The sequence below is a fragment of the Labrus bergylta genome, chromosome 5, assembly GCF_963930695.1.
Source record: "Labrus bergylta chromosome 5, fLabBer1.1, whole genome shotgun sequence".
In the NCBI taxonomy this organism is placed as follows: domain Eukaryota; kingdom Metazoa; phylum Chordata; class Actinopteri; order Labriformes; family Labridae; genus Labrus; species Labrus bergylta.
In genome coordinates, this window is record NC_089199.1 from 28,619,390 (window position 1) to 28,641,534 (window position 22,145).

A 22,145-nucleotide genomic window follows, 5' to 3' on the forward strand; every position below is an offset into this window, starting at 1 on the left:
TAAAAATCTCATTTCAAGAGTGTCCTGGTCGAGACAGGCGGCAGCACAATTAACAGAGTTTCACACAAACAAAGAGCAGCCAAACATATAAATACAAAAATACATCATTAGACATTAAAAGACACAAATATTAAATCTGTCAAAATCATCCACAAACACATCAGGTAGAACAACTGCAGCCAGATGTGTCATTTGTCTGCCTCCAGGTCATTTAACATCTTCTTAAAAGCATCCAATCAGAGCAGCTCGTTAAGTCCCAGCTTTGTTTGTAACTCGTTCCAAGTAAAGGGAGCAGCAAACTTACACTCCTTTTTCCCCAGTTCAGTTCTGACATTTTCTGGCACAACTCTACCAAAGTGCATGAAGAGTGAAAGGTCCAGCAACAGTTAGAGTATGAAGATCAACTCTATTAAAGGTCCCATATTCTTCTTTTTCTGGTTTTATATGCTCTTTAGTGTGTTTTCCAAGTGTCCTGTGCATGTTTAGGCACATCTATGTGCAAAAATTCAAAGTCTGCGGAAACGCGGCTTCTCCTACGTCCTCCCGTTAGCTGCAGCATTAGCCACATGTAACGCTCGGTTCTAGCCCCCCTCGATAAAAATGTGTCAGTGCGGCGTCATTGTCAGTGTGAGATCACTGATCTAAGCCCATTGGCTCGTTGTGGCAAGCCCAGCAGCTCATGTTGAAATTTCCGAGACGCGTGCTGAACAACTGACCAATAACGACAGAGCGGATCGGCAGACCAATCAGAGCAGACTTGGCCCACGTGGGGTCTAACAGTGTGGGCTCAACAGAGTGTAGCTGACGGACTCAGAGGCTGTAGAGGGAGCAAGGAGGAGCAGTACATGAAAACAGACACTTTCTTCAGACTTTATCTATTGTGAACGTACAAAAGTAGATACATAGATTAAATATAAGAACCCCAAAAAGGGCAGAATATGGGCTCTTTAACAAATTAGAGCAACGTGTTTCAGGTCTTCAATGCTAAACTGCGCTCATGACCCTGATGAAGACCACAAGCCGAAACACGTCGGTCTAATTTGTTAATGAAGTTGATGTTCATGCTGAAAGTGTTGCAGCAGCAGAACACTCAAGAAGGAGTTGCAGCTCCGGTCCCACACAAATTATAAATAGGCCTTACTTTTCTTGAAGCTCTTTCTGTCACGTGGAAAGCCGTGATAGTAACAGTGGGATAATTATAATCCAAAACAATATGTAGCCATTCATCCAAAGCCATTGAGGTTTCAGACTCTTCAACTTTTCAGGAACTTTTAGTGTGAATCAAAACAGAAACACACAGCTGGAGACTGTCTGTATCTGACAATCTGACTATAAAGTGTAAATTAAAAAGTTAGGATTGTTTTCAGCTCTTCTGGTCTCCATATTTAAAAGGCAGTGTAATGCTGAGCAGGGAGTTTTAACGCTAACCCTAATCAAACAATCTCTATCAATCAGTGATTGAGTGTTGTGCATGGCAGCATTTAAAGCTTTAACTCCTGTATTCATTAAACATCCAACACACGCAACACCATGGATCAAAAGACAAGATTTTCATTCCACTCACAGTGTGGACGTTATCATGATAGCTTTAACTTTCACACAAAACGTCCACTGGGGGCAGCAGCAGCTCAGTCTGCAGGGACTTGGGTTGGGAACCCGAGGATCACTGTTTCAAGTTCCAGTAAGGACCAAAATATGGTGGCTGGTCTGGTAGCTGGAGAGGTGCCAGGTCACTTCCTGAGTACTGCCGTGGTGCCCTTTAGCAAGGCAAAGAAAACCCAACAGCTCTGGTTTGCTCCCTGTGTAGCAGCCCCAGTCTGACATCTCTTCATTAATGCATGTCCACAGGTCCAGTTTGTGCATGTCTGTATTTCAGGCCTTTGTTGTTGGAGTAGCATGTCTCTCAATAACAGAGTGCAAACACTTGAATTTCCCCCTCTGGGATTAATGAAGCAGAAAGTGGGGTGCCATTAGCCGACTTGTTGGTGTGCGTGCCCCATGTTCAGAGGCTTATCTCCTCAAGAGCGGGCAGCCCGGTTACAAATCCGACCTGTGGCCCCTTTTCCACTTGTCATTCCCCACTCTCTCTCTCTCTCTGAATCCACTGTCCTGTCTCTAAAATAGATTAAATACATTTTTAAAAAGTATAAAGTAAACAAAGGTTTGTGCTTGATTAATTTGATGTTTACTGTCACAGATTCCTACTATTCCTATTTTTGAAACACCTTGACTCTTGGAGTGTCTGTTCCTTTTTGTGTACAAAGTAGTCCTGATAAAAACACGTCCCTGTAGGGGGCACTGTCACTAGATAAGAAAACATAAGCACACTTCCATCTCATCTTTTTATTTCATGATCTTTTCAGTAAAAAGGCATTTTATTTTCAGATTGACCTCTCCTCTGTTTAATGTTCAACATTTCATTCATTTTGATGTAATTAATAAATCTATGTAAGTCCAAAGGAGAAGAAGAACCCTAGAAAGAAGAGAACCCTACATCTGTTGCATTACTACATCTGCAATACAACAGTGACCCACGTGAAACTCTGGCCCCTCAGAAAAATGAGATTTTCATCAGCTCGACGCATTATTTTCCATCTCAACATGAAAAAAAAAAAAAAAAACAATACCCTGTAGCATCCTCTCACTGATAAATATCATCTCCTGCATGCCCTCAGATTATCTCTGCAGCTCAGTGCATCACCTGAAGCTACACTGCCTGTTTAATGCTGGTATTTAAAGGGAAATCCTCCAGGAGCATCTCCCAATGGGCGGAAAAGGAGGGTAAAATATAAGAGAGGGGGGAGGAGAGAAAACTGAAACAAAGCAGTCATGAAGAACATGTGTGGATAAATAAAGACAGTCTGAGAAAAGAATGAAATAGAGCACGGGAGACGAAAGAAGACATACAATAAGTGTAAGAAGGTTGTGAGTGATAATAAGTGTTAAAGCATCTTCCTTCTTGCATGTCATAAGACAATGACATCTACATTTAACATTCAGTTTAAGCAGTTACATTCTTAAAGGTCACATATTCTCCTCCTTTGAGTTTGAATAAGTCTCAGAGCTCTACAAAACGTGTGTGTGAAGATTCTTGTTCTAAATCCACTCTGATCCTGTATTTGATCATGTCTATAAACCCCTCTATTTCAGCCCTGCTCAGAACAGGCTGTTTCTGTGTCTGTACCTTTAAATATGTAAATGAGCTGTGTCTGACCACGCCCCCTCTCTGGAAGGGCTTGGGTGGCTCAGGCTTTCTTGCTCCATGTCCTCTTGTTTACGGTGAGAAGGCAGACTCAGAGGGCAGAACAAACACCTAGCTGTGGGATTGTCACCCACCTGGGGGAGGGGCTACTGCCCTTTGTGATGTCATGAAGGGAAAATCTCCAAACGGCCTGTTTGAGCACACATTTTCTGAAGAGTGGAGCAGACAAAAGACGGAGAGGATGGACTTTTCTCATCATTGGGGGGTTTATAGACAGACTAGGGACACATATTAGAGTTAGAAAAACATGGTGAAGTGTATTTTGTATAATATGTGACCTTTAAGGAATACTGAGTGTATAAAAAAAGGTTCTCGTCTGTGTATGGCGCAGTAGGGTTTATTTTTATTTTAGAGAAAATTACATTTTCCACCTTCAAACTAAAGGTCAAAAGTGTTTGCTGTTCAAAGAAAAGGTGGCACTGGTTTAGGACTTTTAAATGATTCAGTACCTTTAAATGAGAATGTAGAGTTTGAGGTGTGTGTTGTACTTTTTCCACTGACAGCCATCACTGAGGATGAAGAGAACATTTCTTCTGTAGTCAAAAAAAAAAAATCTTCACAACAAAAAAAAAAACAGACGGAGCAATTTGGTGTTATGTTTCTTGCTCAAGGACACATCGACATGTGACTGCAGGAGCTGGGAATCGAACCCCTGAACTACCAATGATCCACAGCAGTCATATTCTGTTTTTATGAACATTTTACACAACGTCCCAACTTCTTTGTGGTCGTAAAAACCCATGTAAAGCACATGAGATCTATGCAAACTAATAGTCAGAGACAGACAGAGAACACACAGCTCTCATGCTGGGTTAAACGACAGTCTCCGAGCTCATGCACTCACAGGCTGAGTGATTACACAGGAGTTTATTTTGACACAATCATGTCCCAGTTTCAAAGTTAATGCCTGAAATCTCTTCTAATTACTTGCCTTTAGAAGTTAGGTGCGATGTACCCTACTGTACAAAGACAAAGCTTCTCTTAACAACCCCGAAAAAGAGACTGACTGCTCAAATATGCAAAAGAATTAGCGCCTGATGACGGTGTCAGATTGAAAGACTTTACTGGAACAATGACAGACAAACATTTGCTTTGAGTCTCCTCCTGTCTTGCAGATCGCAGGATAAGGATTTGGAAATCTGGGACTGGGGATTTATAAAAATACCACATGAATATCAAATGAATCTTAACTTCACTTTATGGAAAGAAGTGACACAAAAGTCCCATATGAGGTTTCCAATTAAGCCCAGGAAACCCAGATAGTAACCTGCTGTCACCTTCAGGTCAACTCCACTCAGCTTATAAATATCATTTGATTCATCAACTGGTGCAGGCCAGGCGGGTGGAGCTTTCTCATATCATATATAATATGACAGAAAATCGGCCCCAGGACAGAAGAAGGTGTGACATTTGAGGGATTCAATCTTGAGCTGAAAATGAAAAAAGAAAATAAAAAGTAAGTGAGAAAAGAGTGAGAGTGAGAACTTACCTCCCGTCTCTGTCCCAGTCAAAAACGTCCACCTTGACCGTCCTGGAGGGAGGTGAGACGAGAGGGTGGGAGGGAGGAGATAAACGAGGCAGAGGTGAGATTCACAGAGAGGAGAGAGGGCAGGAGGGTGAGAAAGAGAAGCGTCAGAGAGGAAGAGGAGAGACATCGACACAGGGAAGTGAGGAAGATGATGTTTTTCTTGAAATTCACTGAAAGTTGCTGAACACTTTAAATGCAACACAAAGACATGATATAAAAGAGCTGCCAGTAGCCTAAATAATTGTGATGAATATTGAAAAAGAGGGTTTAAAGACATGTGCCACAATCACACTGAGCATGTTCACAAATAGCTCAGTTTACTTTTGATGATATTTGTTGTCTTCGAGGCATGAGGCATGTGAGTGTCCCTCTGTTTCTTTTAATATCTGAACAAAATTCTGACTTGGTGTTTAGGCTGTCGTCCAAAAATTAAGATTTGAATGTAAGGTTTAAAAACATGAATGTGATTTGATCTGAGATAGAGATTGTTTTACGGCCAGTGCAGGAACAACAGTTCAGAGATTTGTAAGGTTGTTGCTGCAGTGTTTCTATGTTGGTCTCAATAACACCAGCACTGGCCTGAGAGTGACATCACGGCCGACTGCTGGCATTATTCTGACCACCAAAGAGTCCAACCTCTCGTGATATTCAGCAGGCCTTTGCATTAAGGAACTTTAATTTTGACAAACTAAAGACATATTGAGAGGTCAGTAGATTCAGCAGCAGATCATGGTTTAGATTTAGGTTCTCAACTGATCTAGCCTCAGGACCCACCACCAACTTCTTAAAGGCTTTATATGTGATTTTTTGATCCAGCAGGTGTCGCCCTTGAGCACCAGCATGAAACCAAAACAACTCGCGCTGCATTGTTGTGTTAGCATGCTAATGCTAGCGATCTTTATCATGCTCGTATCGTCACACTGCATGTAAATTTACCTGAAATGAGCGTGATCTAGAAACACAGTTAAGCAGTGAGTACAGTATGTTATTCTTCTTTTCTCTAGTCCCTCAATTAAACAACTTTTATACACGAGGGGAGGAGTCAGCCGGCCGTCTCCGCGATGTAAACAAACTGAAGATAGGACTCTAAAAACTCTGAAAACATCACAGACAGTGGGACTCGGGTGTTACACCCATTGTAGACAGTCATGACTCACAAAGTTATTTTCAGAGGATGTACTTGATTTCTATTCCATTTAAGTGTGAAAAATCACATATAAAGACTTTAATAATAAATTGTGACCCAAATTTTCTGATATTTTTCAACAAATTTGATGATTTATTTAATGAAAAAAAGTGGAGGTTTGGACCACCACAACATAAAGAAATGATAGAACAAAAATACTGAATAAAACAAGCATGTTTTAAAAGCTCTCCGTAAACGTTTTGACACAATTGGGGTTTTTTTCGGGCGAACATTTGCGACCCTCTCAAAACGGCTTCGCGACCCACTTTTGGGTCCCGACCCACCAGTTGAGTATCACTGGTTTAGATGAAACTCACAATAAACACTAACGAATGCAGCTAGCTGTTTTGAAAACTCTGTCTTGGTTTGCCTGAATCTTGAGTTATCAGTGAAACACACTGAGCTAATGTTAGCTGCAGCTTAGCCGTTAGCCTATAAAACTTTGCTGAAAGATGTGTAACTTTATTAGGACCAGTAACTGCTTTTTGGTGTTTTCTCGATCCATTTGTTTCACACTGAAAGAAGGAACCTTTGTTTTAATTTGAGGCAAATGCCCAGAAACACCTTGACCTTTGTTAGCTGTAGCTACATAGCTCGACTCGCACACCTTTTGAGTCCTGATGAGCGCTGGAAAAAAATACCAGCTTTTAACCATAAAAAAAAAAATTTCTCATATTGTGTTTTGTGTTTTTTCACTGGTTTGACTTATTGTTTCTCAAAGAAGAAAACATCATTTAAAATATACAGTATATAATATGAGATTCTCTTGAAAGCAGCAGCGTCTCTGACCCCTGATCGGTGTCCTCACCTGTCATAGTCCCCGTTACAGAGCGCTCGGACAGGGATGGTAAACGGCTGCCAAACAGGGTTCAGGTTGTTCTTGATTACTTCGGTCTTGTGGCAGATGGTGAACCTGAAAAAACAAATAGACAGCTCGACATGGTGAGGAGGACAGTTCTGAAAGTTTAAAAAAAAAGTACACAATGACTGGAGGTAGGACGGACAGTAGAGAGAGTATGTGTGTAATACATTGTGCTTTCTGGCAGAGTTTCCACAGACAGCTCCTCCAGACTCTGCAGCTCTTGAAATACACCGCAGGAGTACAGAACAGTTTCAAACAGGTTTGATCCTGGACTGTCTGACATACTGAAGGCTGCAGTGTAAGTGAGGGAGAGTCGCCATAACTGGGGTTTCTTATTTCACTTCTCACTTTTCTTTTATTCAGACTATTTCTTTCCCTATACATCATTGTTTCAGGCAAGAAAGTTTGATTACTCCCATTAATGTAGCGCTCAACTATTTCTAGTAAATTCAATTGTCTGAGGGCAGAATTGTAGCAATCTCAGAACCCATCACCAATGTCACACAAAGTTATATAGCTCTATGAACGATTGCAAACATATCCCTAATTCAAGTCTAGCCAGCGGTTAGCGTTTAACAATTCCCAGCCAAGGCTTCCTTTTCCGCTAGCCACAAGTCCCAATTAAAGCGAAAGTCGCCCTTCCAGATATGTCTGCAACTTCTTGGTTTATGACATCCGCCCAGGCTAGCGGGCGTTGGTGAGCCTAGGAACGACCTCCGGTCTTGAAAAATGAAGCCAACGCAATCCAACAGAGAAAGAGAAGAGTTTCACCTGAGCTGAAGGACAGACACACACACGTCTTAGAAAAACACACACTTACGTCCCGTCCTCATTACTCCGGTAGAAGACGAGGAAAGGGTCAGACTTGCCAAAGAAATCCTTTTTATCGAGCTTGTTGGCACAGAGCTGCATGGTGGCGATGTCCTGGAAGAAAACACAATTCATTTACTAAAAGCAAAAAAAACTGTTTTCTGCTTAGTTCACTTCACAAGAGCCTTTCTCCTTGAGACCTCACAACTGCCTGAAGTCCATGAAGAGCCTCAGCGACTGGATTAGGGCTGAAAACACTGGATATGAGGGCTTGATAATATTGCACGAGTGTTTAAAGTGAATGGTATCCAGTATGTGTGAGTGTTTTTTGTGATCTACTTGGAGCAGGATGGTTAGATAGTCTGACCGCAGTGGAAGGAAATACCTACAGTTTCTCTTAGCCTGTTGCTGGAGTTAAGAACATCACAGAAAGGTTCTGAATTTACATCAAAGATTCGGATTTCATATTTAAAAATATAAGTTTTGAATTGTAAAAGATCAGAGCTGTGCTTCTTGACATTTTTGGCCCTCGCTGCTGACAAAAAAATAATTTCACTCATTCCTGTCATTATACTACAGTCATAGAAGATCAGCTTTTAGTTTGATGACAGATATCCAATCAATCATATCAGCACACAAACACACTCACGGGCCATATTCTTTAATGTAAATTTTTTGCATTTATCTTTGAATCATTGTTCAATCAAGCTTCTGAAAAAACTCTGATAATCACACTATAGGCACTTGATGCCACTTGTTAATGTCTTTTTTTAGACCTTCCTTGTAAGATAACACAAATTGCGGAGGCACATGTTCGTGGTGCATCAAAGTGGTTTGCCGACTGAAAAGAGAAGTGCTGAGAATTTTCTCCCAACATTTCTTTAAGTTATCTAAATTAAATTGTAAAAACAGCCCCTTCTGAAGCGGGGAATATCTTCCATGCAAACACTCTGACCGGTCTCTCATTAAAGGAGCCACACTGACCTGCACCTGCTGTGACAAAATACTAACTATGGACAAATACCTCATACCACCCCACTTAAAGATTAACTAACTTTCCCTTTAAACTGCAGATTCAGTTTTTGTAATACAGAATTTTTAATGAAATTTCTCCAAACCATCAACAGGGATATCCACTGAGATCTTGAGTGAGCAGCGACACGAGCAGTTAGTAGTAGTTTTCATGCCATAAATTACGCAAACCACACATGTCAAGGGGGCAAAATGTTCAAAGGCAGACCTCCCTTTGAGATCAAACTGTATAATAAGGCGTGTGCGTCTGGCCACCTGGTCAGCGGCCGGCTTTTCTAACGAGACGGAGGACATTTTTTACAGAATAAGAAATAAGACTGCAGACATGGTGATTGCATGTTTAGGACTGTTGGGACAGTTTAAAAGTTATCAGGCTATATGATCCATACTCTTCAGATTGATTTGCATGAAGGATTGTGATATGTGACTTGATACTAGTAGTATGTATAACAAAATGTTGCCAACAGTGTTAAGGAAAAGGACAAACATGGAAGGGTCGTCCAAAGGGTTTTTCTGTTTCCAAGGGATGTTTTATTTATGCAGCAGGAACCTGAGTTATTTCACTTATTTAAGACACTTTGATCATACCTAGGTGATGTCCATTAGAGTGTTAACTTTTGGTTTGAAATCTTAATCGTAAAAGTGTAGGGAATAGATCATATTCAAACTATTCTAATGTTTTAAATAGTGTTGTCAAGACAACACAAACCGAGACCAAGACATACTCCAGACCAGAGTGCTCTGAGACCGAGACGAGACATTTAGGGATCGGGACCGAATCAAGACCGAGACCAAGACCAAGACCAAGACCAAGACCAAGACCAAGACCAAGACCAAGACCATAAATAACACAGAAAAATATCATCTTGCAGGCATGTCAGTCACTTAGACCATAACAACGGGAAGGTTGCAGCCGTAGCCTAGTGGTTTGTGCGCCCGTCCCATGAACAGAGGCTAAAAGTGTCCTACACACACTGGAATGGTTAATGTCTGCACTAGAAAGCAGGGTTCTGGGTTCCAATCTGACCTGTAGCTCCATTCCCGTATATCATTCCCCACTTTCTCTCTCCCCAATTTCTGACTGTCCTGTTTTCTCCAAAAAGGCATAAAAAGCCCAAAAACAAATCTTAAAAGTGAGCCAGCTAGTCCATGATGAAGTCCGGGATTAATCAAAGATCACAGATATCTCCATCAGTGACTGCACGTTACCTCAGCTTCTCCAGGTGACATCAGCTTTTTTACACCTGTTTGGAAAAGAGAGTGCACTGGCTCTCCCTCTCTCTCTCTCACTAGTAACCTAGTAACTAGTAACTCACTTGGTAACCTAGAAGATAAAAGTGTCCTGCACACTGGAATGGTTAATGTCCGCACTATAAAACTGAATCCTTCAGGCGCCGCTGTACGAGGTTCCATTTGAATCAATTACAAGGAATACTTTGTCATTTTAAATGAACTTGAACTTGTCTTGTGCAGAGAGTTAAGGTCCTTCAGTCCGAGTGACATTTCATCCATGAAGATAAACTAACCAGCGATGTTTTTCCAGAGACAGACCTCGTGAACCATAACTAACCAATGTGAATGTAAACAGAGCCCTGAAGGAGTCCTCACTATACCATCATTCATGCTATACAGCCTGCAGTGATGATGCAACCCTCATCTTCATGTGCATGATATATTATGAGGTTAAACTTAATTTGGTGTATACATTACAGGAAACTGCTTCCTGATTATTCAAACAGTCACCAGCATGAATGTACCTGCATACGTTTGCATGTTAAAAAAGCCCTGTGTAATAGCATGTTGTGTGTGTGTGTGTGTGTGTGTGTGTGTGTGTGTGTGTGTGCTTCTCTCTTTGATTGGAGTGTCTAATTATTTAGCCGCTGTGGGATAAATTATTCATGAGCGGCTCTCATCATCATTTTGAAGGCAAAAAGTACAAATTTACTTTCCGTCCACTCGAGGCAGATGACAAAATTATTCTGACGTCTGTGCGGTTATTTTAAATTCACTGTGAAAAGTTAAGACATGAAAATACACAACGTGACTGTCATGGATACACACCGCGGTGCTTAACTTCCTGACCCCTGTCTGGGACTGTTAATATAACCAAAAGTGTGTGTGTGTGTGTGTGTGTGTTGTGTGTGTGTGTGTGTGTCTAAGCCTGGAGGTGCACAGTGTCCTGAGTATTATCAGATACTGACCCGACAGTTACTGAGCTCCTCGGCTGTGAAGATGATGGTTCCGCATTTCTTCCCGGGAATCCCACTGAGAGAGAGAGAGAGAGAGAGAAAACGAGAGAGAGAGAGCAAGAGAGAGAGAGAGAGAGAGAGAGAGAGACTCATGAACAATGGAGAACTGCAAAAACAATAAAGACTTGCCCTGCAGTTATTTGTGTTAGCAGGAATTGGTCATGGTAATTTTCTGCCTCAAAGCATTGTGTGAAACAATAACTGGGGAAAAAATGAAAATACCTAAAAACAAATCAAAGTAGAGCAATAAAGCAGTATTTCTACCACATTGTCTGTTTCAGCTGTTACATAAAGTAAAGCACTTACAAGAATGTTTCTTTCAGCTACAGCCGTTTTCACACATGCACTCCTGAACGTAGATAATTTCAGGAGGACTTCAAGACATGACGGGAAAAGAATGACACATGTGGCAGACGAAGCAGGAATCTTTACCTCTATATCTATGTGTAGTTTGAAATCACAATAAACAAAAGAGCAGAGAAGTACATACTGGCGATCAGAAAACACAATGCAACTGTTAAATTTCATGCACAGCGATCATAGCAGAGGCGTCCATACAGTCTATGTCCTTTTTCTCCCTCAGGTAACTCTTTTTAATCTGCTGATTCTACGCAGCGAAGTCACATTAAAATCACAGCAACAGTGACAATCCAAAGTAACCACGAGCAGATCTTCATCACCTGCAATGATCACAGATGAGGAAAAAGAGGACTTCTGCTCAGGACCTTTGAGAACAATATTCTATGTGATCCCAGCTCTGTTGTTGCCTCCTAATTTCTCTTCAGGTCAGATTGGACGTTTCATTCAGAGTTGATTTATGGACCCAGCTGGATTAGAAAACACGACCGGAAGTAATTTCTTTAAAAAAAAGAAAAGAAAAGTGGAATCCCCACAGCAGCTCGGTGCTGTTTCAGCTCTTTGACGCTGCTGTTGTTCCTGTACGTCCATTAGCACTTGAAAAGTGAAAGTGAGAAAATCAACAAATTTCAACAAATCCTCAGAGTGGGTTGCAAAAAGTTGCACTTCAACACACCGCAAAGACTACAGACTACAAAATCCTTTGTCTGTCCGTCTCTCCTTCTGTCTGTCTGACTTTCTTACATTTATCAAACCATCACAACAATAACAATACAGTCTGGACCTTTTAGGCCTTATAACCTTATAACCGCATGTGTTTTATGCAGATGATGCAATGAAAAAAATGTATGCAAGCATTTCGGACCTCAATCGTATTGGGATTAACGCTGACAGCCCAATTCAAAATAAACATTTGTCCGATACTTTGATTTATGCCATATTGTGTTCTTCTCCTCGTGGTATTACCTTGTCATTGGAGGCTCATATTTCATCCTAGTCATCACTATTTGGTCATTTCTCTGATCTTCAATCTAAACCGGTCTTAAATGTGACACCACAGCTGCCAGGTGGTCGGCACCTTTTCCATGTCTAGAATATTTCAAACTCTGTGTGCGAGAGGATTACAAGCTGACACAAAAATTCAAAATTATCAAGACAAGCCGAAGCCTGAAAAAAAAAAGTTTGAACCCTTTATCATCATGGACTTGTAAACTCCCGGTGGCTTGTGAGTCACACTCCACCTCACAACACGACACGAGTGATTCGTTCCATCCAGGTGAAGCCGCTGCTGCTGCTGCTGCTGCTAGCGGTCGGCCTGATGTTGTTCTGTGATTAAAATGCCGGCTGAGATTCAAGGGGTTCACCCGTAAAAATCTGTGACACATGAGCAGGCACAAACAAACTACACATACACACACACACACACAATCCATTATGCTGGAGGGAACCACAGAGGATATTATTACACACACACACACACACACAATATCATCTCCTTGAGAGTCTTTTCCTCTGTGACCTTGAAACGTGTATACATCTCACTCTATTGTCCATTTCTCCGCCTCATTTGTAAATATAGTCACGTCACCCCGGCTGCTAGAGGGCAGGTAAAAGAAAACTCAAGACACCTTCACCTGAAACCAAAAATCAATCCCAATACTTCCTCCCTCTCAGCGTGCTTTTCTTTTTAATCAATCTCCGCTGACCCTCCTACTTTACCAAAACAGTGATGTATGAGCGTCTGCGGGCTGCTAGAGCTCCCATAATGAGTTTTGCATGGTCACGTGATGTGAGGGGGGATACCTCAGCATGCCCCACACACACTCACACACACACAAACATGGGCACACACGTTACGCGACCACTCGTCCCTGAGCATCCTATTCCCATTCCTGATGCTACTCTGCTATTAAAGGCTCAGTGGTTGTAAAGCTGCAGCTACTTGACAGGAGCGGGAGCGCAGCAGGACTTAAGGAATCGATACGGCAAAGATGAAGAAAATACCTTCGAGATGGAAGTCGTCGAATAGAAGTGTGTATGGATGTGAGTTTGTGTGTGAGTGTCAGTCTTTGTCAAGTCCTTCAGCAAAACGTTTCCCACACATTTCTTGTCCTCCTCCCACATCTTGCACAGCCTGATGTGGGTCCCCACTCCCACACATGTTACACAAGCTCAATAAAACACCAAAAACTCCACAAAAAAAACAAAACTTAAAACTCTCTTTGTTTGATTTTTAATTTGATGTTAGCTTCCTAGAATTCCATTACAATAGTCAGATGAGTGACTAGCAAGAGTTAACACTTCTTACATCTTCTTAAATCTTAGACTGAGCAGGTGTAGTCCAGATGGAAGAGGCGTGGATGTGACTGTAACAGAGTCTTCTTTGAGGTTAACATGGTGTCAGGAGAACTGTTCATATAGCGGCCATGTAATGTTACTGAGATCTTGCTGCTGAAAGGTCACCACCAGAAGCTCCCTCTAACACTGGATAGACAACCTCTGTGTAAGATCTGAACGGTAAAAGAAGAAACCTTGTATAGAACTTACCTGGATGACATCCCAACTCATCTGAAATAATATAACTGGAAGACTTCCACTCGAGTTGTTTAACAGGAAGATTCAGGGAATAATGGTGCGTTAAATTTAACTAGGAACTCGGATGTCAGAGCTCCAGTTGCGAGTTCCAGTTGCGAGTTGGTAACAAGACAGACAAGTAACATGGACGCCTCAAGGGGAACCTTTGTTTTGTTGGCTAATACGAGACGATAATAACACATTAAGAAAATAACATCACATGTTTACAGACGGAGCTTGCACAATACTATCAATGTGATTGATCAAGTTGCAAATTAACAATGTAATGTACAGCTTAAAGGCTTTAAATGTGATTTTTTGATCCAGCAGATGTCGCCCTTGAGCACCAGCATGAAACCAAAACAACTCGCGCTGCATTGTTGTGTTAGCATGCTAATGCTAGCGATCTTTATTATGCTGGTATCTTCACACTGCATGTAAATTTACCTGAAATGAGCGTGATCTAGAAACACAGTTAAGCAGTGAGTACAGTATGTTATTCTTCTTTTCTCTAGTCCCTCAATTAAACAACTTTTATACACGAGGGGAGGAGTCAGCCGGCTGTCCGGGCGATGTAAACAAAGTGAAGATAGGACTCTGAAAACTCTGAAAACATCACAGACAGTGGGACTCGGGTGTTACACCCATTGTAGACAGTCATGACTCACAGAGTTATTTTTAGAGGATATTCTTGATTTCTATTATATTTAAGTTAGAAAAATCGCATATAAAGCCTTTAAACATAACTGTTGATGCATGTAGCAGCCATGTTGGATTTTAATTCGGGGTTCTGAAGTTGCTCCAAGGAATTCCAACTTAAGGGGGTTCCTATTCCTATTCCTATTAGACTGGCACATCGTAATGTCCAACTTCCTAGATCAAATGGAACGCACCAAAAGCATCATATGTGCAGTGTTGTTGTCGAGTAGAAATGCTGTATTAAATTTTTCAGGGAAACTCAGAAGTAGGTATACTTCCTGTTTCATTTGGTGTAAAAGATGCACTTTTAAAACCGATTCTTTATCTAAAAAGTGCGCTGCGCCCTTTACATCAGTGCGAACAATATGCTGAAATTTTGACACCAAAAATGCTGCACCGTCATGACTACAAGTGCAGCCACCACAATCTGCCACTGCATGCAACATGACGAGAGTGAAAACTCATCGGGTATTGCAAGCAACCACTTCACTGTTTAAAGCTTGCTGGGACTGTTTCTTTTCTCCCTCATCAGGTCATAATCCTGCATTTAAAGGAAGTGCTGGTACACTGTTAAGTTGATAAACCTTACTGGAGACAACAAGGGACCAGCAGAGGTGGGCAGTGGAACTCAGGCTAAATGGATCTAGGTTCTTGGCTGAGTTTGTACTTCATATCTATCAACACTGTGGGCTGAGAACTCAACGACCCAACTGGTAGCTATCTGTGGTGCAGACTTCACATGGTGAAAACAGATTGTACTAGAAATAACTGCGCAGACACTGCACATTTGTGGACTTTGCTGAATGCAATGAAATTATAAAGCAGGAAGACCCCCACAGACTGTGTCTTAAATACCAGTGCAACATCGATTCTGGATTTAACAGTTAATGGTTTTTAAGTCTCTTGTTAGCCATTGACACAGAGATCATTATAGTCTATTTTACAAAGACAATCCTGTCCAACACACACACACTCACCTTAACCCACTTCACATTTGAACTGACTCAATGGACTGAGAATCAGAGCTGAGTTTTTTCATATTATGTAACCTATAGGCCATCAAGTGCTTGTGGAGAGTAAACAACAATCAACCAGGTCTCCCACCAGGGAACGTGGGCAGCTAGCCATCGGCCTCCTGACTACGTGTGCAGTGCTCGGGGATCCCTGTCAGAGCGGTCAACAGATGAATGTAAATGCAACACTGTCAGATTGAATGTGACTGCTCGGCTTCCACTGCTGCTTGTAAAAGCTTGCTTGATGGGAGTTAAATCCATGCATGTTGAGACAAAGATTTTAAAGTTAGTACCTTAATACTCTATTGAGTTACTTCTGCTCTTTAATTGTTGGGCTTATTACTAACACTAGATGCAATCACTGCCATAAAAACAATGGTTACTAAACCTTTTAAACCTTTTTTTATGATGTAATATTGCAAAATCTCAGCTACTACTGTTATTATCAGAGCTGATTGGAGCAGTTATCCTGCAATCAATACACATAAAACTTAATTGTCTCTATTCTTCATCTCTCAAACCTCTGATTAAAGCTTTTTTCAGCTGTGCAGCGACAGACGTGTAAAACATTTAAAAACAGGTCAGTTCTCACAGAGCGGGTTTTAACAGTGACACAAATTAGACAGCAGATCATTAACATCGTCATCTAGTATTTATGAGCACAGTTAAACAAGACTTCAAAATGTTTAAAACACGTCTAACAATTGCTGAGTTTTTTTCTTTTTGGACACGTCTCATTGAACGAACAAGTGGAAGTTTGACTTCTATTCTGAATGAGAAAAGTTTGTAATGTAAAAAAATTAACTTTGACATCTTTTGTGAAGTCCGGCTCTCCTTCCTAAAAGTGTCCGTCATCATATAAGTGTTCACAGTGGTGCTAAACTTTGCGCTACATAAGATGATATATATTCTTGATTCTATGTTAATTATATGTAAATAAAATGCACAATGAGAGAGCTAGGATTGATCCTTTTCTTACCTTTATTATAACCACATAAGTCCCAGTGAGGTTTGTAAAAGCAAACCAGGTCAACCTATCACCATAATGATTTAATACATGTGAAACATGCAGAATAAGGTCAAAGTAGCATGAATATATTACAGTACACAGTCATTTAATTTATAGGTGACTAACTGCAGGGTTAATTTCTGCACTATTGAAGCAGCAAACAGATTAGATACGATAGCATCAAGTTGACTGAGAGCAGGAGACCGGCCCTGCAGTCGATTATAAACACACTGAGACGAGTTGATGGACAGATTGTGTTGTTTGTATTTGCATAAAGATGTCTCTTTAAATGGTAAATGGACTTGAGCTTGTATTGCACTTTTCTCTTCTGACAACTCAAAGCTCTTTTACACCGCAGGTCACACCTACACATTCACACACTGATGGCAGAGGCTGCTGGGTAAAGTGTCCATCAGAAGTAACTGATTACTGATCCTATTCATACGAAGCAGCGGGAGCAATTCGGGGTAAACTGTCTTGCCTGAGGACATGTTGCTGCAGGAGCTGGGGATCAAACCCTCGACCATCCGATTGAGAGATGATGACTCTACCCACTGATCCACAGCAGCCCCTATGAGTCTGTCCTAGGCTAAACAGCATACTCATATAACTCAACTCAAACTTTCTGAATATACAGAGGTGATAAAAATATGAAACAAGATTCTAAAACTGCATCGATTATTCCTCAGCTCTGATTTCTGAGAAATATATATCAGCTTGCTGTTTAGGTGTTACAGTACACAGACTTTAACTGACAATATCATCATTGTCAAGCCCCCATCCAGGGGAGACTTATTTTATGCAACGGGACAGAGGATTAAAAACGGCATAATTTAAAGAAAAGGAACAAAACAAAAAAGTTTGAGAAAACATGTAGGCACCATCAAGCTCTCCAATGAAATGGAAAATAAGATGATTCTTACTTTAATAAAACATGTTGTGAAAAAGGGAAGTGTTAAATCGTTTCTTGGTGCAGAGTCTATTTCTCAAGCAGAGGTCTGTAATAAACTGCATCAGACTGATCTTCAGTTTAATGAAGGCATTAGTTTTGTCATTAGCTCCCCTACATTAACTCTGTAAGTCTAAGTGCTGTTTTGAAAAGCCAACTAATACTGATCAGGGTCCTGATGCAGAACTGAACTTTAACAACAACTTTTCTGAGACCAAGCAGCAAATGAAGCCTGTGCGGATGTGCAAAATAACTTGCAGTACCTCAAGTGTCCACTTGAGGCTGGCTGCAAAAACCCTGGAAGTCCCAGAAACGTTTAGTTTTAGTTTAGTTTAGTTTATTTGCACATTTTTTGAAAGAAGAATCAAACAGAAAATAAAAAAATAAATAAAATAAAACACATGTGCAGGTGAGGTAGAAACCCACGAGGGCTTATCTCAAAACCTCAACTTAAGACTCAAAACCTCACCTTAAGAACCTCACGTTCCTTTCATAGCCCATATATACAACAAAATTTACAATGTTTACAGCCTGGCACAAAATAAAAAAACATTTTGGTCTGAAATGCTCTTACCTAAGGCCCGCTTACTGCAGCCAGTCAGTAAGGGCAGCTCCAAATGTTTTGGCTTCACTTTGGGGGAGCTGTCACGTCGTCCTACTTTTTATACAGTCGATATATGTTTTTTTTGTTTTCCTCAGAATGTAGGTTAGTCCGAAGGTGCCTCCAATTACGACGAGCTAAGCTGAGCCTCTTCTGCTCGGCTCTCTGTCACAGAGACATGGACATGGCAGAGGAGTATGAACGTGTGTGTACACATAAATATGCATGCAGAAAATATGCATAGAGCAATCACATATGTCTACCCTGACAACGCGTGAAGTTGTCCTTCTGTCAATGTGTCTCTCCCATGGGGCTTCCTGCATGGGGCGGGCGACTGATGTTCATTTTGATTACGAGGCAGGGGATAGGAGAAGCGAAGGCTGACAGGGCCGGAGGGAGGGAGGAGGGAGTTACTGGGTAATATGGGCCATCGCCACACATACACCCTCTTGTCCCCTCTCTTTCCCCCTGTCATCCTGGCACCCACTGATGGGGATGACAGGACGACAGGGCGACTGACAGCCTGAGCCGCTCTTTCAATTACACGGCTCTCTGATGAACAGCTTCATGTTCTCCAGAGAGCGCAGAGGATGGAGGGATGCAGGGAGGAGAGAATGGAAGGTATGTGAGTCAGGTTGACGATAAGTGGGAAGCACAGAAAGGAATTGGGGTAGGAAAGAATTGAATAGTGTATGAGGCACTGACAGAAATTGGGAAACGACGAGAGCATGTTCACTGAAAGTATCAGCTTGTTTTTGAAAGAGATCAAGATTGAACATTGAAGTTTGGTGTGTTGGCAGGTCACAGCAATACAATTGGAACATGAGTTATACCAAAACCATGTTTTTCCTGTCTTTACAAATTGCAGAGCACGGCATGGCAAGCTATTTTTAAAGCACATTTCATGCAAAGAGGGAATTCAAAGTGCTTCACATAATGCACTCGATAGCTTTAACATAGGAAACGAATGAAAAATGATACCGCTTACCACAAAAACGTAAGTAAAGTAATGAAATCATTTTTAAAAAAAGGGAAAAATAAGAAGTTTAAAATAACATGAAAGTAGCATCCCTTAAAATTAAGAGACAGACAGCACATTTAAACATTAAAATAGCAGCAGATATTAATTATATCCTAACTACATACTGTATATTGTTGAGTATACAAAGGATTTGTGGTTGTGTGAAGGACAAGGATTCAAGTTGTAAAAAAAATCTCCAAACGGCCTGTTTGAGCACACATTTTTCTGAAAAGTGGAACAGGCAAAAGATGGAGAGGATGGATCTTTCTCATACTTGGGGGGGTTTGTAAACGGACTAGTGACAAATGTTAGTGTTTGAAACAACATTGTAAAGTGTATTTTGCACAATAAGTGACCTCTATGTCATAGTTTTAGTCAAGATTTAATCTGAACTCATCTGAATCCGGAGCTGTTCTCCTATTTATTTCATCACTGAAGCCCATCTACATCACTGATGCTAACACATGTAAACTTGTGACATGTTCTGAAGGTTATCTAACCAGTGGAGATGTGTGGATTGCACATATATTCACATCTGCACTCATTATCTGCTGATTCCTGGGGAGGACAATAACAATTAAACTGTAATTAATATGGGATAGGTTGTAGATGGCTGAACTAAGAGATTATTAAGGGGGACAGCATGAACTACATTGTCTATAACTTTTTCATCAGGTAGGAATCAACCAACCGAACACAGACATATTTAAGTATATTAAATGATGCAGCGATCACCCTGCAGCTGAGGATACAAGTGCATTTTCCCATTAAGAGAGATGTTGTATTCACACCCAGGCCCAGCGGGGTGACCTGATTGATTATTTAAATCTCCAGACACATGGACAGGCTCCGTCAGAACCGAATGTAAATGAATCTTACATGTTCTTCGACACAGCCAGAAGGTCACACAGAGTCCAGGATCACACAGTGAAATATTTACCCAGCATCCACCTGACTAACTGTTTACCCTGAGAGTTTCCCCTTGCCCTGTAAAAGGTATAACCAAAGTTTTAAGTCCATTCTGACATGATGTCCTTCCTGCATATTATACCATATGCTCTTCTGTAAGGTACCTCAAGATAACATGTGAATGTGAATTGGCGCTACACAATTAATGATTGATTGATGTGCAGGGTGAAACAGGAAGTGAGTGGAAGTGTGTTTAACAGTGGTGTTATTCTGATCGCTTAATATTTTCAAAACTGGTTATCTTTGACTGTTACCCAGTTAATAGGAAAACAGAGGGGTAATTAGATTTTCTCAAAAAGAATAAGTCAAGGCGTTATGGCAAACAAGGTAATTACATACAAGTTGAATAATATGTTTTACTTTTTGGGACTCCGTGGGATATTACGTTCAATAGGAATACTTCAAAGACTACTGAGCGATACCAAATCTGAAACCAGACTTACAGATATGAACAACATTAAATCGGAGTTTTGAAAGTCCATAGGCCACAACTGAGGATGCAAGAAAAGGCATAAGCGCATGTACACACCTTCATGTAGTGATCTTAAGAACTAAACAAAGTGTCAAATCTCTGCAAGCTTAAAGGGTTACTTCACCCATTTGCATTAAGCTTTGAATCATTAAAACTTGGTAGTATTTTTGAATGGTTGTGCATCCCGCCCTCATTTTCCCCTGAGACGGGAAAGCTCCGTATTTCTTTTCTGAAAAGGAGAGGATTTTGAAGGTCTTGTGCTCGAATCGGATGTTCGTGACTATCTCTACGAGCCGCAATATAGCGACGAGCAAGACCTGCATTCTGGGAGTTGTTGTCTTTCATCCACATGAGCCAAAAAGACACTTTATGCCTTTTCTCGGTCAAGAAGGCACCAACTTCAAAATGTATTTCACATTTTTACTCCATATATAACCCAATGTCAATACAGATTCATGTTTCAACCGGTGAAGTATCCCTTTAAAGGTCCCATATTCTGCTTTTTCTGGTTTTATATGCTCTTTAGTGTGTTTTCCAAGTGTCCTGTGCATGTTTAGAAACATCTATTTGCAAAAATTCAAAGTCCGTGGAAACGCGGCTTCTCCTACGTCCTCCTGTTAGCTGCAGCATTAGCCGCATGTAACGCTCGGTTGTGTCAGTGTGACGTCATTGTCAGTGTGAGATCACTGATCTAAGCCCATTGGTTCGTTGTGGCAAGCCCAGCAGCTCATGTTGCACGCCCGTTAACTTCTGTAGCACGCCCACGGTATGCCGTAGTCTGCGGTAGCACAGTAGTGCTAAGGTGCTAATGTTTATGCTCCCCTCAGACGGAGCCAGTGGCTGCATTCCCAATATGGGAATATGACCAATTACGACAGAGCCGACAGGCCGACCAATCAGATCAGACTTGGTACACGTGGGGACTCTGAACGTGGGCACTTCAGAGCCTTAGAGAGAGAGTCAGAAGCGAGCCGGTGCATGGAGCGGCAGTTCATGAAAACAGACACTTTTTTTCAAACTTTAGCTATTGTGAACGTACAAAAGTAGGTACATAGATTAAATATATGAACCCCAAAAAGGGCATAATATGGGCTCTTTAAGAACAATTCCTGAAAACAAAACAGTAGAGCACGTGTCATCATCATGAGAACATAGTCAGCCAAACAGAGAGCTTTGTAGAATTAAATGACACCATGATTACCATGAATACGACATGGGCCTTCCTGTTTACACATCTGTGTACTTTTGTTCAGGAGCTATAACTTAAATGTAAGCTGCTAAAGTTATACCTCGCAGTAACATGGCTGACAAAACACTGTTACAAGCCTTTTTTTTAGAATGTACTGAAGTATGAAGGAGGAGCACACACCCTAACAGCATGACCATTATCATGTAAAAATACTTGGACTTTGTATGAGCACTTCATTTAAACATTTAGAACCCGATGTCTGGGTTATTTTTCAAATTCTTTCAAATTCTCGACAATTCCTGAAAATATGGACATAATTTCAGCTGCTCCAGATATTCTCCTGACCTGGCTGTTCTGGAAATA

The 22,145-nt window shown here is 41.1% G+C and overlaps 1 protein-coding gene across 1 annotated transcript in view; it reads right to left on the reverse strand.

Annotated features, from left to right (window-relative positions):
- LOC109988166 (copine-9) overlaps positions 1-22,145 on the reverse strand; it is a 143,694-nt gene that overhangs the window by 36,885 nt on the left and 84,664 nt on the right. The window contains exons 7-10 of the mRNA XM_065955365.1: positions 10,882-10,945; positions 7,659-7,762; positions 6,785-6,889; positions 4,752-4,793 (exon numbers count right to left, since the gene is read on the reverse strand). Of these exons, the coding sequence (XP_065811437.1) occupies positions 4,752-4,793; positions 6,785-6,889; positions 7,659-7,762; positions 10,882-10,945 (315 nt within the window). The remainder of the gene's footprint in view (positions 1-4,751; positions 4,794-6,784; positions 6,890-7,658; positions 7,763-10,881; positions 10,946-22,145) is intronic.